The sequence below is a fragment of the Salmo salar genome, chromosome ssa24 (assembly GCF_905237065.1).
Source record: "Salmo salar chromosome ssa24, Ssal_v3.1, whole genome shotgun sequence".
NCBI classification, from domain to species: Eukaryota; Metazoa; Chordata; class Actinopteri; order Salmoniformes; family Salmonidae; genus Salmo; species Salmo salar.
Genome location: NC_059465.1, coordinates 5280169 through 5299925, shown reverse-complemented (window position 1 = coordinate 5299925; position 19757 = coordinate 5280169). Strand labels below are relative to the sequence as shown.

The window sequence follows — 19757 nt, the reverse complement described above, 5'->3', positions numbered from 1 at the left end:
TCTATTTCAGGGACTGGCGAGTGATGTTGGTGGACCGTTTCCGAATGGTGTGTCTAATCCAACTGCAAATCTCCGATGGGAAAGACTGGGATATCAGGTGCTTCAAAGTCAGAGGGCCTTATAAGGTTTGGGTCGTGGCCGAAGAGAACTCTGAACGTACATTACATGATCTGAAGGAAAACACTCATTTCAAAAAGACTTAACAGGCCTGCGGGGGTTTCTGTGGTAAAACATTCAAAAGAGGAGCATGAAGGTTAATCGAAAAATAAGTACGTAAACATTTCAGCCATGTACTGCATTTTATTGAAGCTGTTGACAAAAAGAACAAGGTCTTTCTATTAGAATTTGTTGACTGAAAACAAGCTAAAGACATATTTTCTACTGCTGTTGTGTTGTTCAATGTCACCATTGCTCCCATCATTCTAAAACCAGTACAGGAATCAGCTAATATATATATATATTTTAAAAAAAGCAATATTGGAAAGAATGAGAAAGGATATTTGAGTTAAGGTAAGGCTGAAAGCATAAGGCCTTTGTTTTGCTTGACTGCTACTGAACTCAATCACAGTGTCTATGGAACTAGGGGAAGAGAATTGGATAACACTTTATTTTCCAGTCCAGTTTCCACTGTATTTACTAGGATTATTATGTGGTAACAATGGCTACTTTCTGGTACTTATTTCAAATAATTCAACACAATTTGCACCTGGCTAGTACCAAGTGGTAGTGGTGCTTGTTTGAATGAATATCAAAGAAAAGTAATTCCTAGCTTATTGTATAATTACAATGTTTATGTCAAAACCTGGACATTTCTGTACCGTTAAATGAAGTGCAACCGATTCTCTAGTCCACTGTCATCAATGGGAAAAACTGTTTCTGTCCAAAACATCACTCAAATCATGCTTTAGTTATGTATGTCCTCAATATGATTATATGGCATTTCATACACAACAGGGAGTAGGATCAAGTTGCCCCAAGATGCTGATCAGAGGTCAGTTTTGCTTTTCCACCCCTAATGGGTGGGTAGGATTAGTGTGGGGTTAGCTGATCCTAGATTTGTGCCTAAGAATAACTTCCATCCTGCTTCAATGTCCCGAGTTCTTCTACCGTCATGCCACAACCATGACATTTCAGGAAGAAAATAAAACAAACGGAGGGAAGAAAGTGTGCTTTGACACACCTTGTGACACACCGTAAAATAGCAGCAGCATTCATATAGAAATGTGGTTCAACACTTTTACAAATCACTTGTTAAAAATCGCTTTAATCTCGCAGTCGATTAATGGAATTCATAGTCCGATGATATGAAAATATACACGCCCCAAAAACAGTGTCTGCATCTCTCAATAGTCCTGTCAACTTGATGATCTCAGGGTGTGAGAAACAATACAGAACAAAGAACCATGAAGAGAAATAAACTAACTAAACTAAAAAGTTAAATATCTTCATGCAGAGTCATCCATACTTTACATAGATACATACATACAAAGTACACTTTTGCTCGCTATTCGCCTTTAAGAATAGATCTGTAAACACTGTTTGGGTCTTTCGGTCAGTGAAGCCATATTCCCATCACGCCACACACGCTTTCCCAGTAAACAAAAATAAAACTCCAAGGCTCCTGCCTCTTCAGAAGGTTGTCTTTGCGTCGTATTGTTATATTCCCTCAATCCCCCGTCTCTTAACATCCCTCCTAAGTATTTACCCCATGTTAAAACTAGAGAAGCAGAATAACTGTTAGAATGGAAGCTCTATTCAAGTTTGTGTGTTAAAAAAGGAAAAAAGAAAAGTGGTTTGTGGGTAAAGGAAGGTTCTAGGTAGGCTGTAGATAGGGTAGGGTTTGGTAGAGAAGAGGGGGGTTGTGGGTAAAGGACAAGCGAATTATGGGTTATGATAGTAAAAGTAGACATGGGTAGTAGAGGTACATGTTGCAGTCCTTTCTCTCTTCTGTGCCCAATAGGGGGTCGAGGAGAGGAAAGGTAGGCTACGGATAAGGTACAGCGGAGATGGTTAGTAGGGGGCAGAGGTTGAGGTTTTTTCTCTCCTATGCTCAAAGGCCTATCAGGAGAGATGGATAGTATAGGTCTGGAGATGGATACATTGAGGGTACAGGAGGGAAAGGGTAGAGATAGTTAGATGCTCTCCTCTCTCCATCTCAGAGGCCCTGTAGGAACTCCTGGAGCTGCCTGACGATCTCTGTGTCCACCGTCTCCATCAGAGCCCCGAAGCCCTGGTCCCCCATCAGAGCCTGCTGGGCCTTCAGCTTCTCATACACATACTGCTGTAAGGAGACACTGTGCACCGGATCCTCCAGGGCCAACTATAGGAACACACAGAGAGAGAGAGAGGCAGTTAGCAGGACGCCTAAGACAGATTCTCATAGATCTACTGCTGTAAGGTCATACATCTAGCTGGACACTCCTCTAGCTGTAGGAGGTATAGAGAAATGTAGGAAGTCAGCAAGACACGTAACACAAATAGAGAATGCAGCAACACGTACTGTGCACTGTGTGATCGAAGACTAGCTACAAGAGAGCGAACAGGGAGTGAGTGTGTGTTTGTGTCCTAACCTGGTTGCAGATGAGAAATAGTTGTGGGAGTGTGCTTCATCAGATAATCACACTAATTAGTCTACAGGGGAAACTGAGCCAGAGAGAAATGCCACTGTGAGCTTCTTCTGAGAGGCAGGTAATGACATTCTTGACTCCTAAGCCAATCAGTGAAGGTATACTCTGTATGGTAATTCCCTGTCATTACTGTGTAATCAAACCACCAGGGTTGAGCATGGACTTAATGGAGAGAATGTCATCAACGTTACAATCCTAATCAGTGCCCTAATGTGACACGTGTGTTAGGGTTCACACTCAATGATTTCCCAGAAGGGACAGTGAAAAGCAATGCTGAGGTAAATCACGATCTATATATCACGCATGTAGTGAAGTGAAATTATGAGCAAGGGACGTGTAATTAAAAATATGTTTCTGGTGTGTGTGTCGTGGTTGAGTGAAACCGTAGCCAATTATGGAAGCTTACACATGCAGGTGCATATTGAGTGTGGTTCCACACTGCGCAGGAATAGAAAAGCACTAAAACACAGATGTGTGTTTGCGCAGCATACTAGGCACAACAGAGAGAACATATGATGAAGAGAAAAAAGGAGAGGGACAGAGAGATAGAGTGCCAGCTAAAGAGCAAGGGGCGGAGAGAGAGAAAGCCATGGGGCTTCAGAGTAATGTAAAAAAAGAGAAAAGACCACAGATTAGGGGATTAGGATTTGGGGGAACTATACGACCCCCTGCTGTGTCCACCGGCTGAGGTATAAAACCTGACACGGCGCCAAAATAATCAAACAAACACAGGGGTATTGCGATCCTCTGGAGAGAGAAACGGACTACTGTAACTGTTCAACACTGGGTTTCTAAGAACATATGAGAGCAGAGAGAGTAAGGCCGGGACGATACCAGTATCGCGATACTCGTTAGTATCATGGTAAGGAAACAAAACTGATTTAGCTTCTTTAGGAAAACAGCCCTAATGTTGGAAACAAACATCATTATGTTGTTATCCAGAGTCACATTTATTTATTTTCCAGGCTTATGCACGCAATATTTTAAACACACAATATTTTAAAGGACCAAAGAGTTGTCTGTTTTGTGTTTGAATTTTTACCATGGAAGAAATATTGAGCTACTGGTATCGAGAGAGAGTTAAAAGCACTCTCATACAGCATACATTGAATGCGGCTGCCTTTACCAAAACAAACAAAGCGAAAGCGACCTGTCAGTTATTCCTGTGAACTGCATTGTTACAGGCAGTAGCAGCAGCATACAAGCCTTTTGGCGCTCCGGTACCACTTGCTGTGCATTAGCAGAGAACAGTCTATAACTAGGGTGGCTGGAGTCTGACAATTTCTTTGACACTGCCTGGTATAGAGGTCCTGGATGGCAGGAAGCTTAGCCCCAGTGTTGTACTGGGCCATACGTACTACCCACTGTAGTGTCTTGCGGTTGGAGGCCGAGCAGTTGCCACACCAGGCAGTGATGCAACCAGTCAGTATGCTCTTGATGGTGTAGCTGTAGAACTTTTTGAGGATCTGAAGACCCATGCCAAATCTTTTCAGTCTGCTGAGGGGGAATAGGCTTTATCATGCCCTCTTCACAACTGTCTTAGTGTGCTTGGACCATGATAGTTCGTTAGTGATGTGGACACCAAGGAACTTGAAGCTCTCAACCTGCTCCACTACAGCCCCGCCGATGTGACTGGGGGCGTGTTCGGCCCTCCTTTTCCTGTAGTCCACAATCATCTCCTTTGTCTTGATCACGTTGAGGGAGAGGTTGTTATCCTGGCACCACACGGCCAGGTCTCTGACCTCCTCCCTACCAAGTTCCTTGGTGTCCACATCACCAACTAACTATCATGGTCCAAACACACCAAGAAAGTTGTGAAGAGGGCACGACAACACCTTTTCCCACTCAGGAGACTGAAAATATTTGGCATGGGTCCCCAGATCCTCAAAAGGTTATACAGCTGCACCATGGAGAGCATCCTGACCGGTTGCATCAACGCCTGGTATGGAAAATGCTCGGCATCCCACCGTATGGCGCTACAGAGGGTAGTGTGTACGGCCCTGTAAGCATTTCACGGTAAGGTCTACACCTGTTGTATTCGGCACATGTGAGAAATTAAATTTGATTTGAACTTCCTATGACATTACATAAATTCTTCTCAGGGCTGGTTTTTAATTGAATGTTACCAAACACCAGCATGGGATTGTTAATTAATCAGAAACCACTGCAAAGTTATTCCTTTTTGGGACTGAGATGTGCCAAACAGCGTGTCCACACGGTCACCTGAACCATAGAGCTAATTAAAATAGGGGGTGCAAACTTGTTTTTGCACCTCCACTGGTTTTAATTTTTTTTTATTTAAGTATCATAATCCGTTAGATAATTTGTACATTTTCACTTATTTTTGAGATAGTCTGTATAAAACAAATGACAATTTAATAAATAGTATAATTGCGTGATATATAATTTTGCAAACCCGCTCTCACTGTCGCACCAAGAGATGAATGGTTTTGACCAATAAAGTTTTGCTTCATTACACTCGCCAATGCTGGAAACCACAAGTGTCTACCCAAAAAATTAAAAGGCACCCGCGAACGAAAATTCAAGGAACTTACGTAATTTGCGGCATGCATGATCATGAGCAATGCCATTGTAGCCTATAATTTCACTTGTGAGAACCATGAGCACGGTCTGACTTGGCTTTGCTGTACATCACATCAAAGCCTGCCAGCAGCCTACCTACCAAAGGTTGCACAGTGTCCATTACAACGCAGAAAAGCACATATCAGCCATCTTTCAATAGTTATCTATATTACCAGAGCTTCATCTTATTCTTCTAACTGTTTCTATGGTGTATTCCAGGCTGCAATTTATGGAAGATATCAAAACTTAATGGCAAAAGATAGGCAAGCGGTTTCCATCTGAGGCGAAGTTTTCCCTAAATCAATGCTTATGACAAATTCAGCTCCAGAACCAGCCATAGAGCCAGCTGCATAATATTTTGAATACAGTGTAGTAAAAAAAAGTTACAAAAATAAATGCCTGGACACTTTAAATCAACGCCTGGAAACTCGCCCACTACCCTGTGGGAACACAACTGTTCAGTCAGGGAGAAGAGAAAGGGGTATGACAGAGGAAGGTAAAGGAGAGAAGAGGGGGGGGGATAAGAAGAAAGGAGAAATGATGGTAAGGGGAGAAAAGAGGTAAGCGGAGAGAAGAGAATGGTTGACAGATAGGCAGGAGCCTAAGGAGCACAGGATTGTTTAGACAGAGAGAATAAGATAGAGGAGGGTGAGAAGAAGAGAATGAGTGTAAGGGAAAAGAGAGTGAAGAGGTGAGGAGAAAGCTGCTGTCAGAGAAGCATTAACCGGTGGATACGCCACTGTTCAGTCAGGAAGAGCGGGAGAGGAAGGATGTAGAAGAGAGATGAGTGGAAGGGAGAGATGAAGGGAGAGATCAGGGAAAGAGATGGAATGTAGGGAAAGGGAAAAATGCTGGCTGTGGGTTGTTGAGTGGTAGTAGCCTAGTGAGAAGAGGGGAGAGGCAGGGGAGAGATGAGAGGAAAAGAGAGATGAAGGGAGACTCATGTAAGGGAAAAAAGAGGGAAGAGGAGAGGTTACTGGCAGAAGCCTGATGGGTACAGATCTGTTTTATCAGCGAGAAAGGGGAGAGGAGAGAGGACAAAAGAGGGGGAAGAGGAAAGGTCCTGTAGCTGGTAGAGGCCTGGTGGGCGGAGGGCAATTGTGTCGAAGGCTGATTGCCAACTGGCACTCTATTCACTACTTTTGACCAGAGTAGTGCACTATAAGGATTGGGGTGTCATTTGGAAAGTAACCTAAATATCTACAGTGGTGGGGGAAAGTATTTGATCCCCTGCTGATTTTGTACGTTTGCCAACTTAAAGAAATTATCAGTCTATAATTTTAATAGTAGGTTTATTTGAACAGTGAGAGACAGAATAACAACAAAAAAATCCAGAAAAACGCATGTCAAAAAATGTTATAAAATGATTTGCATTTTAATGAGGGAAGTAAGTATTTGACCCCTCTGCAAAACATGACTTAGTACTTGGTGGCAAAACCCTTGTTGGCAATCACAGAGGTCAGACGTTTCTTGTAGTTGGCCACCAGGTTTGCGCACATCTCAGGAGGGATTTTGTCCCACTCCTCTTTGCAGATCTTCTCCAAGTCATTATGGTTTCGAGGCTGACATTTGGCAACTGGAACCTTCAGCTCCGTCCACAGATTTTCTATGGGATTAAGGTCTGGAGACTGGCTAGGCCACTCCAGGACCATAATGTGCTTCTTCTTGAGCCACTCCTTTGTTGCCTTGGCCGTGTGTTTTGGGTCATTGTCATGCTGGAATACCCATCCACGACCCATTTTCAATGCCCTGGCTGAGGGAAGGAGGTTCTCACCCAAGATTTGACGGTACATGGCCCCGTCCATCGTCCCTTTGATGCGGTGAAGTTGTCCTGTCCCCTTAGCAGAGAAACACCCCCAAAGCATAATGTTTCCACCTCCATGTTTGACGGTGGAGATGGTGTTCTTGGGGTCATAGGCAGCATTCCTCCTCCTCCAAACACGGCGAGTTGAGTTGATGTCAAAGAGCTCCATTTTGGTCTCATCTGACCACAACACTTTTACCAGTTGTCCTCTGAGTCATTCAGATGTTCATTGGCAAACTTCAGACGGGCATGTATATGTATTCTTGAGCAGGGGGACCTTGCGGGCGCAGCAGGATTTCAGTCCTTCACGGCGTAGTGTGTTACCAATTGTTTTCTTGGTGACTATGGTCCCAGCTGCCTTGAGATCATTGACAAGATCCTCCCGTGTAGTTCTGGGCTGATTCCTCACCGTTCTCATGATCATTGCAACTCCACGAGGTGAGATCTTGCATGGAGCCCCAGGCCGAGGGAGATTGACAGTTCTTTTGTGTTTCTTCCATTTGCGAATAATCGCACCAAATGTTGTCACCTTCTCACCAAGCTGCTTGGCGATGGTCTTGTAGCCCATTCCAGCCTTTTTTACAGGTAACAAGCTGCGGTTAGGAGCACTCCCTTTAAGAGTGTGCTCCTAATCTCAGCTCGTTACCTGTATAAAAGACACCTGGGAGCCAGAAATCTTTCTGATTGAGAGGGGGTCAAATATTTATTTCCCTCATTAAAATGCAAATCAATTTATAACATTTCTGACATGCGGTTTTCTGGATTTTTTGTTGTTGTTATTCTGTCTCTCACTGTTCAAATAAACCTACCATTAAAATTATAGACCGATCCTTTCTTTGTCAGTGGGCAAACATACAAAATCAGCAGGGGATCAAATACTCCCCCCCCCCACTGTATTCCTGTTACCTACGCTCTCTGCAGGTGCTATCTGCTGTTGATTCTGTATATAGTTATATAGAGAAAAACAAGACAACTTACATGCAATTATTTTTGCTCCAGTTTTGTTTGCAGGTTTATGGTGGCGCCTGCTAGAAATTACTTGAGAAACAAACCTGTGTAATAACTCCCAAATCCCTGTCTGGGGGTGGATGCACAGCTTCCTGGGTAACATCATCTGTACTGTGATTTAATACTTGTAACTGGTGTCTTGCGATTTCCTGACCAAGCTCCTTCCCATTTCCAGAGAGAGAAAAAAAATGATGGGTACCATGGACCAATAAAATACAATTTCTATGACGTACTAATGCAAAAATACAAAATAGGTATGTGCGAATAGATGCAGTAATCGGACATATCAACTCTCCGAGGACTTATTTTTTTAGTTGTCTAAAAGCTCAAGTCACAAAATAAAATGGTCTGTAACACAATATGGGCCAAAAAGGTGAACGAAAATTGTGTTGTGTGATGCAAGGAACTACTTCACAAAATAACCTTCATTATCATCACTGGTATTGACAATGAAAGACTGCTGGTCTCTGATCCCATGTATGATATCTCTTGCCGTTGTGGCTTTGAGCAAGGCACTTAACACCCAAAGTAAAATAATGCACTGTATAAAACACATGTGGTCCATCAAGCCTCCATCTGGAGAGCTACTGGTTGTGCAGGCTTTTGATACAGCCCTGCTCAAATACACCAGTCAGCTTTGTCGGAATTACATGGCCGGTAGTGAATAGAGGAGAATCCTAGCCAATTTTGAGTGCTTGAGAGACAGTTTTACAACCAGCGTATGCAGAATTGGTTTCACGGACATCAGACATGACAATTACATAAATGCACGCTAATAGGTAAATTGTTACCTAGCGAGATAAACAGCCACACTACACAATATGTTTTGAATTGGCTATCTAGTTATTCTGTTGTACATCATTATTTCTTCCTCCATCTCTTGCTCCCCCCCTCCCTCCTCTGGCAACGAACCACTGACACATACACAGGTGATGCACACACCATGACTTTTCCAGGATTTTCATTGCTATAACTGGGGAAATAACTCAATAGCAATTATCATCAACAAATGCGCAAATGCGGATAGGCTCGCTTTGATTTTAAAAAACGCATCTGGCGACTGCATGATTGAAAGACAGCTCGTGTCTGTCAATGCAGGCCTACAATAATTATACTCCGATGCGCTCCGCAGAGATTGGGAGGACAGTGAGCAAAACATCGCATCCGGAGGACACTTTGATCGGAATAGCCTAATTGTTTGATTCTGTTTGCGAGACTTGAAAAAAGGAAAAAAAAACTTGTCCATTCATACAACTAAACTATAATCCGCTTGTCCAACACATTTTTTTTTTTTTACTTGTCCCGGGCAAGCGTTAATGTCGAGCCCTGCTCGGTGACACATCTCCAAACTAGCTGTGTGGCACTGGCAGAGGCTCAACACGTGCTACTCACCTGTTAATTAACCAAACAATTGATACACTGGAATAGACATTTGCAACATTGTTCCATGATCTTAATTGATCAACCGCTTCGCTATCCATCGTGCTGAATCTCCGCTACTTGCTTATTTGTTTGTTTAACGAAGAATCGGATATGTTCCCTGTGACAAAGTCACCACAATAAGTGGGTTATCACTAAGTAAAAAAAACCTTCCCTAATTCCCCTGATAACCAGGTGGAAGAGGATAGAAAAGGACTAACAAAGCTGTCTGACATATTTCAGTCAAAAGGTAGGCTAAAACAAATGTCATTTTCTAGGCTGTAATAACCTCATATTTTACTTGTCGGCCAACAGTGCTTCATAGGCCTACCATAGAACTAGGCTACATCAATTAAATAAGGTGGAGAACTTTCAGGAGAACTTAAAAGTTAATTAAATTGCAACAAATTGCCTACATCAAGATACCGTTCGATTATTGTGCATATTCTCCATTTAAAGTGGTATAATCGTGTCAGATTTTTCCCCCCGCTGGTATTATTTTAAATAGCATTTCCAGTTTTAACGAGAATACCGGGATGTCCAGGAAAGGCTTGCAAATCTCTCGGTAAGGAAAAAGTAGTAGATTTTCGGGAAAATATTAAACCCTAATCAGGGGCGAAAATCTGATATCCACTTTGGAGGGGACAATTACATGAAATTTTCTCAAGAGCAATTCCTGAGGGGGACACCAAAAGTAGTGCTGTAACACATAGCCTACATTGTAATATGGTAAATGTATATTGAGGAACCAAAGAAACAAGGTGTTGTACTCCTAACTACCGGTACCCAAAACTACACAACTAATCACAACAGCAATACCATTGCCTTTAACAAATCTTAGTTCAGTCACCAGTTTAAGTTGAGAGTGGGGGTATCCATGGCATTTTCCAATTATGTTCCTATTTTACAAGTCAAAAAAATTGAGAACCTTTCATAATGTTGCCAAACAAAGACTCAACAAACTTACCTGAGACTCCCTGTCTCTGCCAGTCTGTCCCTGCATATCTGTCCCCAACTCTGCTGTCTGTGTGCCATCTGTTGCCTGCTCTGCCTAATGACATCATTGTGAAACATTTCCATTAGAATTTCATTTCTTTCTTATGAACATTTTATCAACTAGTCTGAGATATTAGGCTACTAGGGTTCTTACTATGCGTTTTGGTGTACTGAAAAATACTCTGATGTCCGTCTTTTATTTTTCTGCCATTTTTCTACCTGTGTGTAGGTTATTTACAGTAGGAGATGGGCTTCTATCATCTTCAATCATTCTATATGGGCTTCGATCTAAAAGGTAGCTAGCAAATGTGAAACGGATTAAAATGACAAGAGTTGACAGGTGTATGAGTTCACCATTTACACAACATATGCTGCAACCTTTTGTAATTTTAATAGTTCGTTTCATATTGGCTGGCTTCCAACAATAGCTGAATTTGCAAAGCTAGCGAGCACCAATTCAGTTTCAGTGGTGTTTGCTATAATCTTTGCTACCCGGGTTAAATAAAGGTGAAATAAAATAAATAAAAGTTCCCTTGCGACAATTTAGCTTTTGCAACGAGACCATTAAATATATTTAAGACAATGGTAGAAGAGAGTGTAGTTCTGTTCAGTTTATCGCTAACCTTATCACGGGGACTTTGAAGCACTAACTTACATCATCTGCATGCTGATTCCATATTTGACGACGCCACATAAATGGAATAGGTACTAGCTAGCTTAATAGTTAATATTTGTGCGCTAGCTCTGCATATTCAGCTAGTGTGTGTGTGCGCGATTGACTGGATGAACCTCACGGCAGTTACGTAGCAAGCTAAGGAACTGGCAGTGGATCAAACCATTGTGAGGCAAAGGGCGGGGGGGGTCGCAATCTTTTGAAACTTAAAAACGCGCTATTAAGTGTCTATAATCAGCACAATTGCTTTCATTGCGTATTATTAATATTATTTAAATTACATAGTTATGTTTCAGTGATATATTGGGGGGGACAAATCATATTTTTCCCAGGATGGGGGGGTCGTGTCCCCCCCGTCCCCCCGGGATTTCCGCCCCTGACCCTAATACGGAGCTAACTAATCCCCATGACCTCTGAACCCATTCTATCCATACCTAGTGTGTGTGGAGAGGAACAACGGTTCATATACTTGTTACTCATAACCAAATGGATTATGGAGTGTAATTTAATTTCATCGCCTCTCATGTCAGACCGTTTTATGTTCTCTTAAAAAGAGAAACATGGGTTTTCAACTGCACCTCTGACCCCGTTCATCTCCATGCAAGCACACACATCATTCTCAATCTCCTCCCACACAGACACACACGTCATTCTCAACCTCTTTACACACTGGTAGTATACATGAGCCTGCACCCACACTCACATTATGTGCACACTTCACATGCTTATGATTGTACAATGGCGGTCTTCAGTAAACGGCTTTAACTTCACCTCCTCCCGGTTCCCTTTGTCCCCCAGGCTTTATACAGAAAGTAACAAACAGATGATATACACTGAGTGTACCAAACATTTAGAACACCTACTCTTTCCATGACAGAACGACTAGGTAAATTCAGGTGAAAGCTATGCTCCCTTATTGATGTCCCTTGTTAAGGATTTTTAAGCCTTGAGATAATTGAGACATGGATTGTGTATGTGTACATTTCAGAGGGTGAATGGGCAGGACAAAATATTTAAGTGCCTTTGAAGGGAGTATGGTAGTAGGTTCCAGGCACACCGGTTTGAGTGTGTCAAGAACTGCAACACTGCTTGTTTTTCACGCTCAACAGTTACTCGTGTTTATCAAGAATGATTCACCCCCCAAAGGACATCCAGCCAACTTGACAACTGTGGGAAGCATTGGAGTCAACATGGGCCAGCATCCCTGTGGAACGCTTTCGACACTGTGTAGAGTTCATGCCCCGACGAATTGAGGCTGTTTCTCAGGGCAAAAGGGGGTGCAACTCAATATTAGGAAGGTGTTCCTAATGTTTTGTACACTCAGCGTATGAGGCATGTGTTAAACATATTAGAAGAAGAGGAAGAAAAGGAGGGAGGACAGAAGAGGAATAGAGAAAACGGAGAAAGAAAATACAGAGGCAGGTATTCTTTAGCGGTCTACACGAGAACACGCAAGCGCACACACACTTTAGCATTCTTGCGGAGTGTGGTGCGAAACCTTGAAAAGATGCACACATACGCATCTGTACTGAATAATGAGAAACAACATCAACTGCCTACCTCAAAACACCAGTTTGAACGAGTTTTACCAAACACAGATGGAGAGCCCAGCTCCCCTGTGCATGTTGCCGTCTTCTCTGCCCGGTAACGAGCGCTGCTTTTAGTGGATGCTGTTGTCTTGCATAAACTAATTTGTGCTGTACTGTAGACAATCCTCCCTGATTGGAGATCCAGCCATTCCTCAACACAACCACACTGGTCCTGCTCTATTCTGGACTGGGCCTCTCAGGTCATATTACACATCTGAAAATATTGGAAAAGTATTACACCAATTCAACTAAGCCTATCAGCTGGCTCCATTACCATAGAGCTAAGGGCCAGTCTTTTCACATTGACACTCTAGTCCTGGAGAGCTGCAATGTGTGCAGACTGGTGTTTCAGCCCTGCACTTGACCTAAGTTCACAGTGAGTCACTGGAGCCAAGCCATGGAAACACAAAAGTCTGTGGTCTAATGGAAATGGCCTTTAAGTCTCTCTTCACACTACACTACACTTAGCCCAATTAAAGTCTGCCTCTCTTGTCCCAATGACAACATTACTCAGCACTTTTAAATTACTCCCATTGATACCCAATTTTTACTGTCATCTTTAATAAGGCAGTCATTAAGACTATATGAGAGTGCTTAAAAAGTTGACAGGACACATTTACCTTGGGGGAAAAGTAATTGGAGTGTGTATGTGTGTGTTTTTAGAGGTAAAACGCTGTTGCCCTCTGATCGATACAGAGGGAATGTCTAACGGTCCCATCTAGACCAGGTCAATAACCCAACATTAAAAGGGACAATCCTTAGTTGAAACAATGAAGTGATGTCCCCGCCTCTATTGGTAAAATGCTGAGGGATGGGCCTGGAGAAATGTAACCACTCAAATTCAAAAGCCAGAGCTACTGTATGGATGCAAGGACAATCCAAGATATCAAAAGTATAGTTCTAAGCATGTTTTGAGGCTATCCAATGTTTGTTTACATTTACAATGTTTAGAAATATTGGCCATTTTTTTCCCTCTTCAATTTTGGGTTCTGATGGGGTACGATAGTTGAACTACGTTCGTGAGGCATTTATACGTGCATTCTTCCCAAATCAATGACTATATCTCATTAATCTAAAAGTCCAAAAATGGATGTACAGTAGCAATCCCGGATTGCCCTTTCAAGTATAAGACTCTAAATCTGATCAAACTTCATCACACACTTTACCTCACACAGCCATAAGAGGTTTTGGAACCGTCTTAGAGGTAATAATTAAAGTTAAACGACTCACAATAATATTCATTATAATAATTCTGAAATGCAAAGTTGATATTATTTACTAACAGGTATGATAAATGGAGACCGCTTAGGCAGTGACAGGTGGTTATTGAAACAGCACTAATGAGTGGTTATCTGTATTCATAATGATCTTCATTACGCCAGTCAGTAGAGCTGCTAAAACAACAGGAGATGGGCTGGGGGGACCTTGGTGCTCCAACTGAGAACGGGAGGAATTGAAGCTTTTCGGACCGTAGGAAAGCCACGTGTGTGCATAGATGCAGTCATGAAAATGCAAGCAGGCACGCACACACAGTCACACATGCACGCACAGTCCCTGTACCCCCCCTCGCTGCTAACGAGACGCCATTAGCAGTGACCTCTGGGTCAATTAGTGACCCGGGTCTCGCTGTTGAGCGCGGGATGCAAGGGCCTGCCTGGGAGCCCAGGTGGCAGAGAGGAAAACACGTTACTGTATTGACTAATCACTGATACGGGAATAGGGATGTGTGAGGTGTGTGTGTGTGTGTGTGTGTTTCTGCATATTTCGAAAGAGAGCGAGGAGAGAAAAGAGAGTCAGAAGAAAGGAAAGACTGGGGGCAGAGACATATGTATGATGAGAAGAACTATGAGAGAAATGGAGAGAAAACTGCTGAAAGATGGACAATGAGAGTAAAAACAGACATTTCCCCGTCTCTCTCCTGTGTGTGATGTATTGACTAGGTTCATGATCCCTAAGCTCATCAGAGGATTAAGCCTTAATTATAGTAATTTCCACACTAAATGAAGCAGTACAAATTAAATTGCCCTGAACAGAATTGGGCGAAAGGGCATAATTAGTTTTGCACACAAACCCGCACACACGCGTACCCCCCCCAAAAAACACCAATCAGAGCACACCAACTGTCCAACTTAACCCTGCTGATGATTTCTGTTATTTTACCGAGGGCATAAAGCTATAGGCACAATCATTTCTGATCAATTAACAACATCCAATAACTAAACAAAGCCACATCAACACAGAGGGCAATGTGTGTGTGCGTGCATAGGGCAGCAGGCAGCCAAGCGGTTAAGAGCGTCGGGCCAGCGAACAGAAAGGTCGCTGGTTCGAATCCCCGAGCCGACTAGGTGAAAAATCTGTTGATGTGCCCTCATGACACTTAACCCTGATTGCCTCTGTAAGTCGCTCTGGATAAGAGTGCCTGCTAAATGACTCAAATGTCAAAATGCATTGGGAAAATTGCACATAGGCTATCTCAGATCAACTTCAAATAGCTATCAAATATTGTACTATGTAAGTATCTATTTAACTGAAGGACTATGGTGTGCCTGTGCTTAATATCTAGTGAATGTGAAGCCACAAACACAGATACTAATCAAAAGATCAGCCTCTGTTCTTTTGAGCCAGTAGCATTGGCTGGAGCTCTTGGGAGGCATAACAGTGGCTCTAAGAGATCAATAAGCCCAAAGGGACCTGCCTCTGTGAATTACTCTGTATGTGTGTGGGTGTGTGTGTCCTGTGAGAAGCCCAGGAGCTGCTGATTGAAGACAGGAGTGAGACAAGCCATCAGGGGAGATGAGAGTAGAGGAAAAATCAGTTTTATTGTGTTCTCCAGAGATGAAAGAGAGGCTTTATAAACGACCACAGTAAATAGCTGATGTGGCAAGCAATCATAGGACTGATTGATGGCATGGACTGAGGATACACAGCTGAGCATGCGTGTGAGGAATTATGTGTGTGTGTGTGTGTGTGTGTGCGTGCGTGCGTGCATACGTCTGTCTCAGATGAGGGTAACTCACAGGCGGAATCAATAACAGAATGATGTCATCCGCACCATTGGTCTTCAGGTGCCGGTTTTTATTTTTATTTTTTTATTACTAGTGACACATCTACAGTCAATTCACTACTGTGATTGTCTGCATTGGGTCTGTCTGTTGCTAGCAAATGGCCAGTCCATTTTTTAGTTTACAGCCAGTGGAGTGGAAATGAGACTGAGTCAGCCTCTAGCTACAAGGTTCAACAATGGAACACCACGGTTCCAATTAAATTTCCGCCGTAGTACAAAATTCAGTGAGTAAAAAAATAAAAAAAAATAAAAAGAAGAAGTAAAAAGCAGGAGATGAGCATTGTGTCCTTCCATTTCCAATCACCAGACTGTAGAGTGACTGACTCTGAACAAGCCATAAAGAACCATCTGACCAAGAGACCAATCATACCACTCAATTATCACACTCAGCCTTGAGGCCTCTGGCCGGCACACACCAACCAATCCATGTATCAATGCATCAAAGAGAGCTTTCACACACAACTCCACCAATCAATCCATGTATCAATGCATACATTTTTTTTTAATGGAACTGACAAGCTAGCACGCACGCACAAACACAACGTATGTACACAAATCCACCAATTGATTGATGTATCAATGCCCATAAGTGCCAGGAAACAGAACAGTCCGATCCATGTCATCAGGTAAGTGGTTCCTCACCGGACACCTGTCTGGGTGGTTTGACAGCTGCTTCCCCTCCATCAACTCTATGATTTATTTTTAAAAAATCCAGGTAACATTACTTCAGCTCCGGCTACTTTCTTCATATCGCTCTACAGCAGGGTTGCACAACTGGCTGGTGTTTTATTTTATTTGTGGGGGGGGGGGGGGGGACATAAGTCTAAAAACACCAGGAAATCAGCTCCAAATTATTTACATTTTGGAAATCTGTTCCCAAGTATTCCCCACGCATAATAAAGAGACACGTGATCATATACAAATTAAATTATTACGTTTTTAGTCAAATATTATATCTGTTTGGGCTTCTTGCGGTCAATTTGAAGTCCACAAATGATTTGTAATTATGTTCCGTCCCCCCAATAATTCACTCAAATTAATCTAGTTGATGATCCCTGCTTCACAGAGTGGCTGGTGATTCAGTACCACATGATTGTCTCTGACTATCTAGCGTTTATTCTGCCTCCGGGGGCTTGTGTCCATGCAAACATATTCAGTACGTGTAAATAGTTGGATCAGCAGAGGTGATGTGAAGGACACGTCTACAAACCCATTTCATAACCTACTAATCTATTTAGCTTTAGCAGGTTACGAGGAAAAACAAACATTCAACAACGTCAATGTATTAGGAAAGCTAAACTAGTTCTATTGCCCTATTAAAGAGTTAAGAGGAATCTTCAGTACGAGCAAGTCAGTCAGAAAAAATAACTACAAAAGGTTATTGTGTCTGACTGGATGTGAGAAGCCCCAAATAGTCCTGTTCCTCTGGTCTCCTGGTGATGTAACATGCTGCACCATTTCCCTCAGCCATTTTATCTGGAGCCCCAATTAAATCCCCCACTGCATTCCCCACCAGCCTCAATAAATCAAACAATGCCATTAAAGCAGCTAAAATAAACTACTTAAAAATCCCAAACACACGCAAACAGTCAACCACAGCACAGACTGTGACAAATCCCAGGCAGGCAGCACAGTCCAATGCCCATGGTACGGTGGTGTCGTGTGTCTGACTGATTAAATTATGACAGGCTATTTTATCAAATCGATTACCTAACGTTTGATTGATTACGTGATTGAATTAAACCATGCAACAATTAACTCGCTAATAACCTGGGGTACCACGGAAGAGTGCTTATAGAGCTGCTGTCTTCCGAATAAACTCTTAAAGATTTGAAGATCTTTTATATCAGTAGAAGTCAATAATTAATCGGCACCTTATACAGTCTCATCTGAACATCGTAAAATACTTGGTTATCTTCACAAACCCTGGCTAACAAGTTGAATCAGCAATACAAAAATTGGCAAAATTATTTATTTACTAAATAATCACACAGAATTACATATACACAGGATAGATCATACATCGATTACGAATAACGTCATAAAAGAAAAAGTCCCTAGAGGACGAAACCGATATGACAGCTTGTTACACAAAGAAAGGGGGTTGGTTTTGAATGAAAGAGTGGGAAGACTGATGGACAAAGGGAATTGGGTCTAAATCGGACCTTGAGAAGCTATGCTACCGTAACTACAGAATCTTATGCATTCTAATGACCGCCCATTCAGAAAAGGAAAATGCAAGATATTTACACTGAGCTGCGCTTCGATAGATGGGTCGAAGATGGAAGACTGGTTTGCCCAGCAGATATCACCCTTGTCCTTTGAAGAATATTTCTGGTTGTAGTGTTGTAGGGCGGATACGTTGTACCCTGTCATTCTTATTAGGAGATTGTCTGTCCTTTCCTTTCCTAGGCCACACACGTTTACAGCTGCAGCTGATAACTCAACTTCTAGGATGTATCACTTCTTTAGTGAATAAGAGTTCAAAGTTAATACCATTTTGCCATAATCAGCTCGCGCTGTATTCTGGCTGGTCTAGTAGAAATTCATCATTCCAGCGTGGTGATCGTCACCTCCACTTGATCTGGTCTCATGTAAATTTGAATCTGAATGAATCTGAATGTGTAGACTTTCCAAGATACAATTTATGTCGTCCTATCATCAGATATGTCCCAGACAACAACTGATCTGAGATCATATTCTTTAAGTACCAACGGACACTTTCAAGTGGTTGGATTACAGAAATATCGTTCCATTCCCCAACCTTTTGATGTTACTGTATTGCAAAGTCTCTCTCTGTGGTAACAGAGGATTTTCAAAAGTCAATTCTACAGAGTGGAGAGACTTTCGGTATTTATGGGGTGGGGGATGGGGGTCATAAACCAGTGGGGGGAAGAGAGAGAAAGAGAGTTTTATGACCCTCACGCAACAGGGCAAAGTCATGACAGTGGGAAGAGACTCAAAGCAACTGGGTTCAAAGCCCAGTTTATTTATTTCATTTTTGAATGTTTGAGAGATTAACTATCCCTCACTACCTCTGTAGTAATGTACCAGAGAGAATACGCAAATCCCTTAAAAAAAAAATTGTGACCAAATGTTCACTGTCTCGCTGCCTCTCGTTTGCATTAAAATAAATCAATAGCTCCTCCAGAAAGTTTCGAGGTCTGTCCTGGACTGGGGAAGTAGTGAGACAACACTTACGAGCACCAGACCAGACTCCAAACAGCTGAAGTAATTGATATTGACTTTGCCCTAAAACATGGTACAGATTAGAGTATCAGAGCCACCAATTTCCTGGCCCTTTTTCTTTCTACCTTCTTATCCTCTTGGGACTGTTTTCATGGTTTCGATTTTTTGAGCCTGAAGGTGTTCTGGAAATCGTCGACCCTGCCAGACAACATCAAAGTGCGCCTGTTCGTCTCTGTAGTGGAGAGCGTTCTACTGTATGGACGTGAGTTGTGGACACTGGGCAAGATGTTACAAATGCAACTGGATGGCTGATGGTTTTGGCATTAGAACACCATACAACTATGATTCTTTATGAAACAATTCTAAAGTTAAATTAAGTAATTACATGCACAAGGCCTGTTGTTCATGATTTATAGATGACTACAGGTCCTCAGACGGTTAGAAATGTACGTAATGGGGAAATGGAGGTGAACGGGGGAGGGTCATGCTTTTAAAATTTCAGTCAGGGGGAGGGTTTAGTATTTTTTATTAATCATTTCATTTGTAATTTAGAAAATTTTAATATTTTTCATTGTTTTAGAATGAATTGCTCATTATATCTTTGTGTCTGATGCCACCCCTCATCTCTGATTCTCCTCTGGGCACGCAATATCAAGTGCGTCTATAGGCTTTAAGTGTGGGAATCAATTATTCATAGTGTATAGGCCTAGGCTATACGAAGTGCATGCTCGGAGAAGCACAGGGCAAAGATATATTTTGAAGAAAAAAACCATCCTTCCCGAGTCTTTTACATGACAGCTTTGTG

At 42.3% G+C, this 19757-nt stretch overlaps 1 protein-coding gene across 1 annotated transcript in view; it reads right to left on the bottom strand.

Annotated features, from left to right (window-relative positions):
- Window positions 1-280: 280 nt before the first annotated feature.
- The window catches only part of ipo11 (importin 11), a 252986-nt gene continuing 233509 nt past the window's right edge, over window positions 281-19757 (bottom strand). Inside the window, exon 29 of the mRNA XM_014171158.2 lies at window positions 281-2320. Coding sequence (XP_014026633.1) covers window positions 2156-2320 — 165 coding nt within the window. The 3' untranslated portion in view covers window positions 281-2155. The remainder of the gene's footprint in view (window positions 2321-19757) is intronic.